At 31.2% G+C, this 17107-nt stretch overlaps 2 protein-coding genes across 3 annotated transcripts; both read right to left on the reverse strand.

Moving 5' to 3' along the window:
• Nucleotides 1-23: 23 nt before the first annotated feature.
• On the reverse strand, nucleotides 24-13441 carry LOC126770804 (facilitated trehalose transporter Tret1-like). 2 transcript variants are annotated; one of them, XM_050490373.1, is made up of 8 exons: nucleotides 13018-13441; nucleotides 12772-12869; nucleotides 8754-8888; nucleotides 7764-7847; nucleotides 6731-7009; nucleotides 5555-5672; nucleotides 2952-3083; nucleotides 24-2050 (listed from the first exon to the last, which is right to left on the reverse strand). In XM_050490373.1, the coding sequence occupies exons 1-8, from the start codon at nucleotides 13064-13066 to the stop codon at nucleotides 1551-1553; spliced, it is 1395 nt and encodes a 464-aa protein (XP_050346330.1). In that variant the 5' UTR covers nucleotides 13067-13441; the 3' UTR covers nucleotides 24-1550. The 2 variants fall into 2 exon arrangements, with proteins under 2 accessions (XP_050346330.1, XP_050346331.1); XM_050490374.1 differs by lacking the exon at nucleotides 7764-7847.
• Nucleotides 13442-15415: 1974 nt separating this feature from the next.
• On the reverse strand, nucleotides 15416-16375 carry LOC126770842 (uncharacterized). Its single transcript, XM_050490443.1, has 2 exons — nucleotides 15964-16375; nucleotides 15416-15864 (listed from the first exon to the last, which is right to left on the reverse strand). Exons 1-2 carry the CDS (start codon nucleotides 16119-16121, stop codon nucleotides 15525-15527), a joined length of 498 nt encoding a protein of 165 aa, XP_050346400.1. The 5' UTR covers nucleotides 16122-16375; the 3' UTR covers nucleotides 15416-15524.
• Between the last annotated feature and the right edge of the window lie 732 nt (nucleotides 16376-17107).

A 17107-nucleotide genomic window follows, 5' to 3' on the forward strand; every position in this document is an offset into this window, starting at 1 on the left:
AATCACATTATTTCTTAAAAATGACATAACAATATTTAGTAATATAATATGGCTAATACATGACTTACTTCACTCAAATACATTTAATATATTTGGTAAAGTTGCACTATTATAATCATATTGAGTAGAAAAAGACTACTATAATAATAATAATTTAAAACAAGCTACCTAACCAACTCATTAACGTAAGACATCATAGAGACGAATAATGCTATTATCTGTCTTGAAGCTATAAGTTATATAATAATATAATATCCTGGGACATTTTTCACACACGGTCATCTGATCCCAAATTAAGCTTGTGCTATGGAAACCAGACAACTGATATACTACATATACTACTTTTCTTTTGTAAATACATACTTATATAGAAAATTACACCCAGACTCAGGACAAACAGACATGTTCATGCACACAAATGTCTGTCCTGGGTGGGAATCGAACCCACAACCTTCGGCGTGAAAAGGCAAGTATCTACCAACCACGCCAACCGGCTCGTCAAATATATATAATGTGCATATAGTTTATATCAATAGATATAACCAATGATATACGTGTAATAAGGTTTTAACAATTATTTCGTTATAAACAATTACCAAACAAAATTTTCACAACATTGTTACAGTAAAGAATATTTTTAAATTAATTATATTATTAAAAATCATGCATTTATTATGTATACTTATTTAACAATTAGTATAACTATAAAAAAAATATGGAATAGGAAGGCGGACGAGCTTATGGTAACCTGATGGTAAGTGGTCACCAACGCCCATAGACATTAGCATTGTTAGAAATGTTAACCATCGCTAACATCACCAATGCGCCACCAAACTTGGGAACTAAGTTTTTATGTCCCTTGTGCCTGTCATTAGACTGGCTCACTCACCCTTCAAACCGGAACACAACAATACCAAGTACTGCTGTTTTATATATGTATATTAGTATATATAATTGCGTTGACACAATATGCGATACTCGAATAGATATTTTAGCGTGTGAAGATTTGTGTATGTTTGTTTGTGTCTGTGTGTATTAAATCATATTTGTATCTCGTAATAATCTTTAGATCATAAAACGAGTATATCTTACAAGTAACGTAGTCATACGTAACAAAATACTTTCGACTTCAATAAAACCTATTTATGTATAACTTGTCAACGCGCATTTTATTTTAAATGTAAACTTTTACGTAAGCCTGAATCAATAGCTACGAGATATATAAGTACAAAAGTACATATCGCATTGATTTATAGTACATATTAATCAATTATCCTTATGTCTACATTATATGAACACAACCTTCAGGTAAAAGATAGTTACTTAATAGTCAACATTATCAATATACTTAGTAACAATTTCAATCTTAAAATTCATTTTTATGGATCGATAAATTGATAAATCCCTTAATGAATTGCAAACGCTTCTCACTGGAAGTATTTTTAATAGCTTAAAATTGTTAATACGTTGATCATTTAACTGCAGTGTTGTATACCCACATTGTATCGATCGGGTTATCGGCCAATAAATATAAGCCGATAGGTTAACTTTTATAATTTATTGAGTCTTTCGACTTCATCATTCTGTATATTATCTTGAACCTCCTCCAAAGTCTTACCTTTCGTTTCAGGTACAAAGAAATACGTGAAAAACACACCCATATATGCAATGCTAGCGAACAACCAGAAAACTGTATAAATACCAAACATATCTTTAACACTCTGATACAGTTTTGTAACGATAAAATTTAAGATACACGCCATCATCGTTGCTAAACTCGATGCTAGTGTTTTCACGTTTATAGGGAATAACTCGGCTTGCAATATATACGGTATATTACCTAAACCCACAGCGTATAATATATTAAAACTCAAGACTCCGATAATTGGTAACAGCCACAATGACGACATAATGTCGGGGCTCACGTTGATAGAAGTGAGTAAGAAGAAATATATGCCGACTAACGTTAAAGAAACGGCAACGCCTAATGTTGATATAAATAGAAGAATTCTCCTACCGTAATATCTGCTCAAAAATGTCGCTGATATACCTGTAACAAAAAAGCATATAATTTTATTTCTTTACTTGATGGTTTGTTCAAGCTCACCTGGGTAGATACCACCCACCCATCACATATTCTGCCTAACAGTATTACTTAATATTGTTGTGTTCCATATCGAAGAGTGAGTATGCCAGTTTAACTATAGGCACGAGGAACGAAGCATATTAGATAGGTGGAGCATTTAGGGCATTGTTGTTAGAGTATTAAGTAATGTTTATGGGGCCATTTCCTGTCGGACTATTTAATTGATATTATGGCCTGGTTTCAACACTTTTACAGATACTTAAATAAATGTATGTAAAAAGTCATACTGATATATATATTAATAAATTGAATTCTAAATGTATTGCATGTATATGTGTATATGCTCAAAATAATACAATACTTTATTGTTGTTATAATATTTAATGCTTTATATAGTCAATTCAAACGAGTTCAAAGTCCAATAAAAAGCATTATCTTAAACCATGTTAGAGATAAAACGTAGAATTGTTGCTATCACATCTAAAAAGATTTTCAAACGTGCGTTAAAAATGATTGTCATCTTATCACAGATTAATGGACTTCGAACGATTTAAAATACTTAATAAACATATTTAGTAGGCACTTACACAAAGGTTTATAACAATTCTATCTAAATATAACGGCAGAGAGTATATCTTCTACATGGATATTGCACATTATAAAAAACATTTTATTTTTATTTATAGCAAAGCAAATAAATTAACAACTTGAAAATGGTAACACTCTTGTAATACCAAATGTCTATGGGCTGCTTCTATAGACATCATAGACTACATATATACTAGGGCAGTTTTACATATGTATGTATATATATTTATTATATCAAGGCAAATAAGTCCATTTATAATACATAAAATATATTCACCTGCTCCCAGCTGCACAAATCCATACAATATGCTGACTAATGGCCCCGATATGCTTGTGTTGTGTCTGAATATGATTTCAACATACGACTGTATCGCCAAACTCCCAGTCATATATTGTAAAAGTTTGAGTCCTGACAAAATAATATTTAAAATAATTATGTTGTAACTCAACAGTAACAAACACATTTTCAATCATAATTCACAACAATTAAACAATAAAAACCAAAATACACTTCTCTTATAACTTCTCTTTAGATACACTTCTCTCTTAACGGCCTTACTTATAAACGTTGCAGTTAAACAATGCTGTCTTCTTTCGAAAATCAAATCAATAATGTTTGAAAGAGAGAAATCAATGATTAATAAAATACTAATTAAGCAACGTTTGTAAGTAAGCCTGTAGTCCTTTGCTTAGTTACTGTTTTACAGTTACCGGAGAAAACAAGATGCACCTGAATAGTGTCGATAAAATTAATTAATAAAATTCAAGTGAACAAAATGAATATTATTCATTTTATTGTTACAAATAAATATATTCTAAGTTTATATATATATATATATATCATTTGCAGTTGCCCCACGTATGCCGAGAACTTATTTTGGAACCGATTTAATTTTTTTTATGTATGTTATTAAACTGAGCCCAGGCTTTGAAGCTCGCTAGGTCGATGCCTTGTAGGCTTAGGTATAACTCTGGATTGATAATTCACATTGCTATTTTTTTTTTTTAGGTAGAGTGAAAACTACATGGTAAACGCCGTGGGCAGATATAGATTAATTCATGCAAAAGGTAGAACAGATGGTTAATATAATAAAAAAATATCATTCATATTCAAATTATTTATAAATTAATATGTTGTATTGTTTCATTTTATTTACCTGCAATGACCCAACAATATAAAACCTCATTTCACATTCGGACGTTGAAATAAATAACGTTGTGTAGGTTCTTATATTTTGAAAACAATTATAACATACGACACTTACAATTATAATATAAACTAAAAAAAATACCAGTAATTATACGAAACAAATATATCAACAAAATTGTCGAAATGTAGACATATTTTATGATCCCTTTTATACTATGTTCAAACAAATTTATATATTTCAGAATTTTAAAAATTAATTTTGTGGTTCCTAAATAGATTTAAGCTTATTTTGTTTACAAATTTTAATTCTATTTTTGTTTTACTAAATTTTATTTTGTTTATCCTTGTAGTATGTTATGTTAAATTAGTATGAATAATTAAAAAAATGTTTAGTAATTAGTGTAGATATAAGCGACTTGGTGTAAATACTGTAATGCTTATATTTTCAAATAAAGATTATTATTATTATTATTATAACAATAAGACATAATCTTTATCTTCTAATAAATGAGCAAGTCTTTCGTCATGTAATATATAAATTTATTTCGGAAACGGATCAACGATTTGGCTCAAGTTTTGCGTTTTAAGTATATCTATATTTCCAGAAAAAAACTAATTAATTGCCAACGAATGAAGCTCGGTCGTCAAGTATATAAATAAGAAAATGAAAAAGTGTCGGTGAGGAAATCTAAAAGGATTTTTACTGGACTACATAGCATAAGAGCTGCACTAATGTGGCATTTAAACAATTTTCATCGCCTGATGTTTAATTATAACTGCGTAAGATAAGATAGCAACAAAATAGTACATTTGTATTGTCTGGTCATAAATATCACGCAATGCATGAATGCCACGCGAGCTCAGATAGCTCAGTGACTAGACTTAGTTGACCTTAACCTAGCTTGAGTTTCCCATGTGTTACGAACGTATTATTCACCTCGTGTTCATTTTTGTAGTATATTTAAAAAATCTATGGGACACTTGCTGTGCTGTTCTAGCCCTCTATCCCACTGGGCACGTGCCCAGTGCCTCATCGATAGAGACCCCCTAGTTCCTACCGAACCACTAAACAATAACCCATATTTATTACCGAAAAAAAATATTCAATGTCACGGTCATGGGACCTCATTGTCCTAATTTTCCCAGGGTCTCCAATAGGTTACAGACGGCCCTGATTCTGTAAGAACTCACTTCAATATTCACGCGTAAAATGTTGACAACCTACTTATATTGATATACTATTTGATTGTGTATTCTTGAAATGCTTTAACTATTATGGCCAATGTCGCACATCACCTTCTAACATTTCACGACTGTTTACTGCGGCGAGTTTCGAGATTGTTCTTGCAGAATATTCATACTGCAGTCGTGAAATGTAAGAAAGAAACATTTACCGTAATAGTCGATAGTAAAATTAAAGAATATGAAAACGGATAAACTGCGATATGCACTCCTTTGTACATTCTTGTCAAAAGGAGAAGAGGTCAGAGGCCTTAGTTTAGCAGACAGTCATATACCTACAACTGTTTTAATTTAGTTTTAGTTTTTAGTAGTTGTTTTAATTTAGTTAAGTTTTAATTCTATACTTTACATATAATCCAAAATTACAGATAACATTTAAATCTATGGTCAGCAACCATAGATTAGCTTAGCAAAATACACAGACAATTGTCGAAGGCATTTTATCTGACACGAACCAGGGTCTTGTTTGTATTACATAATCTACTAACCTGCTATTATATAAATAGTCCGTCTATATTTCATTTTCGTTAGTTCCTTAAGCGTTGTTTTATTTTCCATATTCTCTTGCACGTGCGCGCGCATCACGTCGATCTGTTCGTTGACCCACTGAAAATAAACGTATTCCAATTTTCTTTTTGACATGTAACCTCAACTATTATAGAATTTCCAAGTAGATCGTTTGTATTTAAAAAAGAGGTTATTTACAACCGTTTAAGAAAAAGTACTTTCTTCTTAAATTATTGGGTAATTTAATAGGAAATTGTAGATGTACTGTAGTAAAAACAATTCACTCAACAACTCTGAAACATTTTCTATTTTTTATTATTATATAAATATATATATATTTAACGAATACTTGTAGGTACTTGTGATATAATATAATGTTTGTATTTAATTATATAAGACCGATGATTTTATCTACAGGGAGCATTGAACTCAATTAAACTTTACACTTGAATACCTTCAATTGTAGAAAATCGTCACTGGTAGTAAAACAATCAACTCGTGACCTTTTTAAATAAATAATTGTATTATATTAACTGTAAACAAAATATGTTAAGTACATCGAAAGAGTATAACTCGGCTCGGTCTTTCATCGGTTTTTCTCATCTGTGTATTTCATTACGAACTGTTGATAGATTTTTGGCAATTGATAAACAAGTGTAATAATTTCACCGTAACCGTAACAGCCTGTGAATGTCCCACTGCTGGGCTAAAGGCCTCCTCTCCTCTTTTTGAGGAGAAGGTTTGGAGCTTATTCCACCACGCTGCTCCAATGCGGGTTGGTAGAATTCACATGTGGCAGAATTTCAGTGAAATTAGACACATGCCGGTTTCCTCACGATGTTTTCCTTCACCGTAAAGCACGAGATGAATTATAATCACAAATTAAGCACATGAAAATTCAGTGGTGCTTGCCCGTGTTTGAACCCACGATCATCGGTTAAGATTCACGCGTTCTTACCATAGGGCCATCTCGGCTATTAATATAAATAATTTCACATAATAAAAATAATGAATATTATATCCAGTTACATCCATTGTTCGTACTCTTTTATTGGTAAGCACATAGGTTTAAAAAAAAAGGTTGGGCCTTCTCTGCCCCAATGCGTTGTTGAGCAATGCTTTTATAGTTTTCAACCAATACCACGACCACTACGTACCAGTTCATCCTTAGTGCCTTTTATTATCATAAACTCCTTCTTCGCTTCAGCCAATCTTCCATTAGCCAAGTAATAGTACGGGGACTCCGGAACCCAGAAGCATATTAACCCATAAAAAAGTGAAAGTGATAAAACGATTAGGTTCAGAATGGTGTAACTAACGAACGGCCCCACGCTGTATATAACGAGACTACCCAAATTATTCATTACTTGCACCAACATTCCTAGAGAGCCACGTATATCTTTATCGGCTATCTCGGTAAGATATATCATTGTAACCTGGAAAATAAAATTAATAAATATCGTTTAATATATTTTTTTATAGAATAGGCGGGCGAGCCTGATGGTAAGTAGTCACCAACGCCCATAGACATTGGCATTCTGAAAAATGTTAACCATCGCTTACATCACCAATGCGCCACCAACCTTGGGAACTAAGATGTTATGTCCCTTGTGCCTGTAATTACACTGGATCACTCACCCTTCAAACCGGAACACAACAATACCAAGTACTGCTGTTTTGCGGTAGAATATCTGATAAGTGGGTGGTACCGACCCAGACGAGCTTGCTCAAAGCTCTACCACCAGTAAGCATATATATATACTAATATCAAAAAAACTATACCTTTCGCATACGGATACTAGAAATATCAGTCATCGTACATTTGCCCTACTATCTGGCTTTCGTAGCCTTCTCATTTGGACATAGATACTTAGACCAACGGATTTACGTGCTGTCCAAGGCACGACAGTGTAAACACTGCAAATTTCAAACTCCGGTCTGATATCGTATTAGTTGTTTAACGGTAGATAAATCCAATAACATTTATATTTGCCAAACACGAAGCCTGATATATAATATCAAATATAAGCTAGCGAATATCCTAGGCAATCCCAACTCACAATATTATAATAGTGTATTGTGTATATGTTGTGTATTGTATTGTGTACATTATGTCTACAGTATATGTATATATATATACTATATTATACCCATATGGCAACCCGTAGCAAACAATTATATAATACTTACCACAGCTGTTATTCCATTCGCTATACCCATTAGGACTCGCGCCAAGCACATCAATATCGGACTTTTGGTATACAAAATAATAAGCTAAAAAAAACTATTTATTAGAAAAATAATATTAAACCATATAATTAAAATACTAGTGGGGATATGGCCCAATATCTGACCAAGTGATATTTTTTGTGTTTATAATTCAGTTCGTGCTCTACGATCAAGGGACATATCGTGAAGAAACCTACATGTGTATCGAGCAATCCGCATGGGAACAGCTCGATGAAAAAGAACACCAAACCTTTAAATTAAAAGGAGAGGAAGGCCTTAGCCCAGCAGTGCGACATTTACATGCTGGTACTATTCTTTCTGAATAATGATATGATAATCTGTCTCTACTGACTAAAGACATCGTAAGAAATATTGCACAACTCTTTACGCTAAATAACTGCCAAGTATGAAAAATATAGAAAGATAACAAAACATTATTTCACTGATACGATTAAAAAAACAATTTATATATTTAAATTAAGAATGTATGTTTTTTAAATTAATAGAAATTACTTTTAAAATCTGTTATGTAGCAATAATTATTGAATGAATTACGCTATTATTCTACTTAAAATAAATAACATCGTTATTGATCTATACTAATATTATATTTATTTTTTTATTTATTTTATTTTATGTTCATACGTCTACAAAACAAAATGACAATCAAAAAATTCAAATATTAAAAGTAGAAATGGTTTAATTTTTTGAATGTATGTTTGTTTAATGGATAAACTAAAAGTCTACCATTCTCATTTTGAAAATTCATTCACCTTCAGAAAGCTACATTATCAGCAAGTAACATATGTATTGTATTTAAAAAAAAATAGAAATAACCACGAAACTTGCAATAATGTATATATACCCAAGGTATAATTCTTTTTTTTTTAAAGGCAATTAATGTAACGACGTAAATAAGACAATTGTTCAACAAATAAATTAAGGACATACAGCACCCAAAAATCCAGGAAGAGGCGCACTTAGAACAGTGAGGCGTCGACCCGTCCTGTCGCTCAACTCCTTGCCAAGATAGCATCCTGGTAACGCACCGAGTGCGGCCAAAGATACAACCCAGGAACTTTGTTCCTAGACAAATTAATACAAACGCTATTACAGTTTGCCAATTGGCGAACCTGCTGGCTAATTATCAAAGACAATCACTGTTTATTTAAATTGTAAGCAATAACATTTTAAAATATATTCAATCACTAGCCAGAAATCATATATATGTAATTAACATTAATTATATATCACATTAAAGAACTTATGTCCATATGAACAGGAAAAATATTTAAAATGCTTTCATTACCTAACGGCCCTCTTTATAATTGTAAGTACCTACATAAATTAGAAAAATAAGGGTTTAATTTTTTAATGTCTGAAATTAGAAATGCTTAAACTCGCAAGTTTTATCCTTAATTAAATGCCCGGTTACATTCCAATAAAGTTTCTCAAACGTGACGAGTTTCAAGTCTGATGGTATTCCAATATTAAGTGAGAGCGACATACTGGAGACGAGACATTAAAAGCTTCGTAAAAGTAACAGCGTAGAATAAGACTAAATACGACAATAATAAAACGAAAACATTTTTTAGGTTTTTCTTTGTATTTACACTTAAAAAATAAGTTTTACTTACAACTGAACAACATTCAAATATCTGTACAGGGACAATAGATATATGGTATATTTTTTGTTAAGTTATAAAACATCAAAATTGCCTCTATACAACAACCAGCCAAAGATACATTGAGGCCTTGGACCGGTTGCAGCGACGTGCAGTACGCATTATTGGCGACGTAAAGGTCACAAACACCCTTGAACCTTTACAATTGCGTCGCGAGATAGCAGCACTGAGCGCTTTCTATCGACTGTATCACGGCGAGTGCTCTGAGGAATTATTCTCTCTAATTCCTGCTTCCCCCTTCCTTCTTAAGTCCACGCAAGCTGGTTCTCGATGTCACCGCCTAACTGTGACATCAATTCCATCGCGCACAAAGAAATTTGGCAACTCCTTTCTTTGTCGCACTACCAAAAAATGGAATTCCTTACCAGCTCACGTGTTCCCCTCCTCTTACAACCCGGGTTCCTTCAAACGAGGCGTGAAGAGGCATCTTGCGGGCCGGCAAGGCGGTGACGGCTAGTACAGAACATTCTTCCCGACTGTACTGGCCGTCGTCGCGTTTGGACTCTACTACCACTTACCATCAGGTGGAGTAGATTCATTTGCGATCCCGGACATATATATAAAAAAAACACTCATGCTAAATTTTCAGTACAAAATTCATCCAATAGTAATTATCAGAATTATTATTTTACATTCCCATCTAGTATTTATCAGTAAATCTTTTATTTATATTAACGTTATCAATAGTTTAACAGCAACATGAAACTTAATTAACTGTAATTAAAAATTCCATAGCTATGGAAAATATTTTTCACAACGTCATACAACTTGTAGCAATAAGTGGTGGAGGAGTAATCCGAGCAACGTTTGCAACTGCTAATACGTACGAAACATATTCTCAAAGTTCTCTGTAAGGTGCACACAATCGCATTGCCAATAAAATTATTTGAACCGATTCTTTTTTTGGTATAGAGAAGTTCCGTTTTCTGGAGCGGAGAAAAAAATGAACGAATATGTGCAGTTGCAGTTAAAGCATCGATTATCGCTGAACATTTTATTCACTGTTCTGTGGCAATAATAATGTTTATCTTTCGTAATGGTTACAGAAAGGAAGACTTTCAATGGCTCAGGAACAACGGCTTCGACATCTTTAACGAGTTCATTCGGAGATAATTATTTTTACCTTAATTGACACACTCTTATACATTTTCGGATGATTATCGGTGCAGCTTCGTAGTCCTTCTTCTCGGGAGTCCTTTTCTTCGTACCATTCGTGAAAAAGTATCTTATGCCGGTTTGGCAAAAAAAACAGCGACGCAATCGCGTCTTTGTATTTCGGTAATCAGAATATCGTCTCCGTTCATATTATCGGATATCGGAAACGAAGTCTTTATTTGATTCATGAAGTCATTTATAAAATTTTCATTCGCCGAAATTCTTTCTAGAAAAACGCATTTTCCTCCCTTTTGCCGTTAGGTCAATTTGGTTCTCTTAATCTCGTCGAAACGTAATAAGTGGTACACACGAAAAGTAAATTACCGATTTTATCCAGCTCCATATAAATGAATACGCGACGTACGACGTCGTTCATTGTCATATTTTAATGCACGCACTATGAACACTTACTGAAACAACAGTTTAAAGAATGCGATGGTACACCTCGCGTCGTTTTTCTCGCTCAACGTTAAAAGAGTCTTGATAGCTTCCTTCTTGGCCGTATAAATATATCTGATCGAAGGTTTTATGCAAAAAAAAAACACGCATGGTCATAAAGATTTTCCAACAATTACGCTCGCTTAATAGGCATGATGACTGTTTTTGAAATAACCTTCTATAATGTAGGTACACGTCTACTATTACTAAAAATCATTTTATTTCAGTAATAAACTAATTGTTTACGCAAATAATTGCATTTTCATTTACCTATTTTTAAATTTAGCTCGAAAACACCCGCAAGTGTCATGGCGCCTGCACGTGACGTCACGCCACAGTAAACGACAGTAAACGTTGTATTATGTCTATACTCAACGAAGAAAATCAAAAAGTATTGCGTATTTCCTAAGCTTAAAAATGAATTCCAAATTTTACAAGTGGTATGCGGTCCCTCTGTGTAAAAATACATCAATATCAACATCTAACAAATTGATTCATAAAGATTTATTATATATTTATGAAACATTTAGATTTATAGAAGTATTCGTAAATAGGTAAATTCACAAATTCAGTAGTGGAGCTAAATGAAATATTTTCTTAAAAAATCTTACTGGTAACAATTTAAGGGCTCTTCATCTGCGAGGAATACTATATAACTAACAGAAAAAAACCTATGATAACACTAAAGATAAATTAAAATGTACTTACAAGGAAGTTTTCACATTTCGAAATTTATATGAACAAAAGTCTTTATTTGATGAAAGAAACTCTCCTAACATCAACAAATCAATCCTGGGCAAATTAGAAGAATTTGCCTTAACAAAACCTTGTACAATCTTTGACGGTTCTTGTATGTTTTATTTTCTTCATAAAACCCCGAATAACCAACGACTCAACTAATTAAATGATGCAAAATTAATTTTGAAACGCGTAAACACAACAACTGTTCAAGAGAAAGGGTTATAGATACTGATGCGTGACGTCATTCGCTCTGATTGGTGTTTCAAATAAAATGGCCGATTATAGAATTTTATACTTTTGTTGTATTAAAAATCTTATTCATCTCAATATGTATATTAAAATGACATTATTTTTTAGAATCCTTTTAAAATAGTTTCTTTTCTAAAATCATTTATTTTTTAATTCTTTAATATTGTCATCATGCCTATTATAATTATATAATTAATTAACTTACAAGACAACTGAAACTATACTGGAATACTACGAAAAGGAACAGATCTTCCACCACGAGTAATGCAAAAGGGTATTTTATACATGAAAACACATTCCAACAGCTTTAAAAACTGTACTGGTTTGATAATAGACATTTGTTTTATATGCGGAAGAAAAGAACAGCAAATAACAAATTTCAGTTAATTTCTTATTATATCGTTCAAAGTCTTACCAACGATCAACGGTCGGCTAAAATTCATATTACCTTAATTGTAGAGCTGTTAAAAAGTATGTAATCATATCATAAAGTAAGTATGTAATGTAGATAAAAAACAACTAAAATTACACCTTTTTTAGCGGAGAGCTTATAGTATATTAAACCTCAGCCGACAATTTCGTCTTAAGTTTTTGTAGGAAAAAGCCGATAACGACATATATTTAAGATAATTATTATTAATATATTTAATAATTTTCGATTGCATATTTAGTATTTAAAAAGAATATCTCAATACACTCACATCTGTAATTTCTACGCCTGTATCACCATAAATAAACTTCGGTATAGCTGGAGAAGGCCATGATATTACTGCTCCAGTAAATGTAAATGCGAAGGAAACTGGCAATAAAAAAAAACCCTGTACTTCTAAATTCCAATATACGCCAGTCTTTATAGTTAGTCTCATTTCTACCATACAAAATAATTTCTGCTATTATGATCGTTTCATAATTTTATATAATTAATAATAATACCTAATAAAACTTACCACATATACCCGCCAAATATTGAACTTTTCTATTCTTTGGTACACACATTTTTAAATGATTGATTTTATCTCAATACATATTTTTTTTTACGAATTACAAAATTAAAACAACAAAACATACAGAATTCGTTCGATTAAATCAAATGCCATATAGTTATTATCATCGGTGTAAAGGAATACATTTAATAATATAATAATTATCTGTGTTCACTGCTCGCAAGTCATCTATTCACTTGTATGATCTAACATTAAACGTCACAATGACCATGCTTATTAAAAATATCTCCCTATTTAATGTAATAAAAATAAATTAGCCTATGTTTTTTTGATTCTATTTGAACACAACCTTACATTACAATCGCTGTACAACGTTTACTGTATGAAACTCGACACTATTGTCACATGTGATAAAATCCACAGTAAATAAAGCGAATGAATTCGTAATGAGATTACGAAAATGTTGTCATATCTGGGAGCACGACAATACCCGCGCAAATATTTAATTTTTCAGAATAATGGAAAAGAATAAATGTTGGTTTAACGATTTGCATTTGATATATTTTTTTAAGCTATACGAACGAAATGTAAAGGTATCAAAAAATATATTGCGATAATTGCGGGTATTCATTTGGAGACTAAGTATGGTGCTATTATTTTTAAAGTATTAACATTTTTATTGAATATTAGTACATATTATATTTGATACAAAAAAAATTGATATACTAAACCTCGATTAAATTAAATTTTTTACGTCGTCCTATATCCACTAAAATATATTTATAGTATTTATTATTATGCTTGTGCCATAGTTCTATACTTAATAGATTAAATAATTTATGTTTGCCTTATATAATAGTGGTCCAAAAATATTATTAAATTTATTTATGGAAGGAATTCAAGCAAATTTTGAGTATAATCTAGTCCGACCAGTCACTTATACGAGAAATGTGTTGGTTCGGTCAGTGCATTCAGTTTTAACTAACTGACAAGAATACTTATATAAATGTGTCAACCTGTAAAACATGCCCGGTTCCTGTAATAAACGAATTGTGATTGTACATCAGTAACCGATATTTTTTAAGTTAAGAGTAACCAGCCGTTAAAGGCGTTCCTAAAAGTTTTTAGGCCACGCCAAGAAACTTCGAAACTTACGAAACGTTTTTTATTTGGACGCTTTTAAATTACGCCTTGTAGACAATTCTACCCTGTGTTGCCAGGCAGGATTTGAAATGGTGATCGTAAGATGGGTAAATAGCAATTCGTATTCACTATTCAAAAATCTTATGTTCTTCAAACCATTATTGGCTTTAACAATTCTCTCAAAAAACACCAAGAGTACTTAATCCTTATTATTTGAAATTCGTACCTTGAATTTGGGGTTGATAATGGTTGTTTTTTAAAGGGGTTGGTTGCCCCTTTCAAACGACACCTCCTCACCCCGTGGAGACGCGTAGTTTTTTTATATGAGTTTGAACTGACGTGCAACGGCAATTTTAGAATACGATTATTTTGTTTTATATAACAATAAATTAATTGTTATTTTATATTAATTATTATTATCTTATAAAATAATTTTTCTTTTATTTCTATTCGGTATTTTCGGTTGGGGAATTGAGTTTTAGATTCAACTTAATAATCCATAATCTTAACTTCTTCAACGTCCCTGTGCTCTTTGACTAATGGCTCGAGAGAGGTACCGGGCTGGTTATGACCCTGATTCCCACTATTTTTTTCGATCTCCAAAAATTTAGCTGTCCATAAAAATCTCTATAAACTAACAATTTTCAGTTTTAAGTTTTCAGGCGAGGTCTCCCAAACTTAAAAGTGAATACTTTCGATCCCCGATTTTGATCGTGCCATGCGTACGCCTCTGTGTGTTACTTCATTACAGCTATAACAATTAATGAAATTATATGAAATGCGGATGGGTACCTACATGGGTGACAGCTATTTATAAAAGAAAAGACTTATCAGATAACTGTCTACTGAAAATATATATGTAATTTGGCAATTACAACTATTTAGAATAATTGATTAGAATTTCAATCTCAGAACTATCAATAAAAATTAATTTTAATAAAATATTGGTTACTTTCGTTTTGATATTATTATTTATTAAAATGTAGATAAAAGTATGAAATCCTGATAATTATTATTTATATAGTAGTAGTAGTAGGGGCCTCTCTTGTAGAAATTTTTTTCCCCTTATGCTTCAATGTGGATATTTGATTGATAATATTATTGTCTTTCATGACTCAACAAAACTTATGTGCAAATTTAACGTTTGCATGGTGTGGTAAAATAATGGTTGATACAAAACATCATTTTTCATGTTTTATATCTATTTAATTTATCTTTTAATAATTAAACTAACAAACGTGAAATATAAACATCCACATAGATAGCAAGGTTTATTTGAAAAAAAAATTACAGATAAAATTGATTATATATATATATATTATACAATATAATAAGATTTCTTATATATTTAACAATTAATTACATATTTAAAAGTTTTCGGGCATTTTATTCATAATGTTTTTCACTTGCGTGGCTACCATAACATTATCTGTACATATATCATTTATATTATAGGGGGGTAAAATTAGTACATTTCCAAATGCTATATTGTCTTCAGATTCTGTCACTGGCAATAAGTTCTGTTTAAGCCATGATATTAATTTCTGTTTTCTTTCTAAAATACTACTTTCATTCAAAGATATTGAATTTTTGCTCATCGGAAGTTCCACGTTTAATTCTCGATTTACCTCTGTCACATCCATTATTGCATGACCTGGTATTACAGTAGTTTGAAATTTTTTACTTTGATGTTCTAATATAATAATGCTGAAATAGAAAAAGTTAATATTAATATCGAATATTGTAAAACCAAAATAAAGAATAACATTCCAGAATAATATTTAAAGTTGCTTATTATCTGATTACCTGTATTTAATAGGATCTATGGAATGAATATATCCATATAGGGTCGTGTTTTTAATAAGATCTACTTTTACATATTTATTTATAAGCGTAATTAAAAATTGAGGATTTTCTTTGAGAGCATTATAATTTGTAGTTAAGTTTGATTCGGCTTCTTGCATTGTTTAATTATAACATCTAATGATATATATTAGATAATGAATATTCGTTCGTACACACGTTAAAATTGTGGTCGAAGATTTAAAAACAAAGTTATATGAAAACTATTCATTAAGGAAGAACAATTGCAAACGTAAATTCAAGGTTATTATATTAATTAATTATATCACCATGGGCTATATTATTTATAATTTATACGCAAACAAACAATAATTATAAACATTTAAAACAATATCGCTCAAACTCTCGCACTTCAACTTTTTGACAAGCAAAATAAAGCTGAAAGCAATTAATAAGCTTGTAATAAGAACGGGAAAAACAATCGATGTATCGATTTATGTTTTTCGATATATCGATATAAAATTAAAAGCGGATACAAAACGATATTAAAAAAAAAATGATCATCGAACTCACCACTGACTTATCTATAAAATATTTGGATTACTTTTACTTCACTCATACGTTTCGGCTGGTTACTAATTTTGCCTTTATTTTACGTAATTTTAACATATGGTAGGTACTTTACTAGCTTATACAATTAAATATATTGATATATCGATATTTTTACTCAACTGCACTGTGTATAAGAGTAGTGAAAAGCAATATTTTATCAAATTTATTTTTAAGATGTAAAACAGTGACAACTTCAATTTTACAATCCATGGTATCGAATTAGTTTTATTATATTATGAATACTAAAACCAATACGGATATTATGAATACTAAAACAACGTGGTGATACCATTATCTTCGTTAAATAATTCTATATATTATCGATAAGATAACCGTTATTTTTAAAATTGTCAATACACACAATTACTTAAAAAAAATTTCCTTATACTGAACCAAAACTTTAAAATAATTCATGTTGAACTAATATACGAATAAAACGTGTAAAAAGTATTTTAGTTATAAAACCTATGTGTAACATAAAAGCTAGCTAATTTGGAGATTCTGCTAATGAGTACCTTACAGATAGCATGTGTAT

Source organism: Nymphalis io, chromosome 9, assembly GCF_905147045.1.
Source record: "Nymphalis io chromosome 9, ilAglIoxx1.1, whole genome shotgun sequence".
Lineage (NCBI taxonomy): Eukaryota > Metazoa > Arthropoda > Insecta > Lepidoptera > Nymphalidae > Nymphalis > Nymphalis io.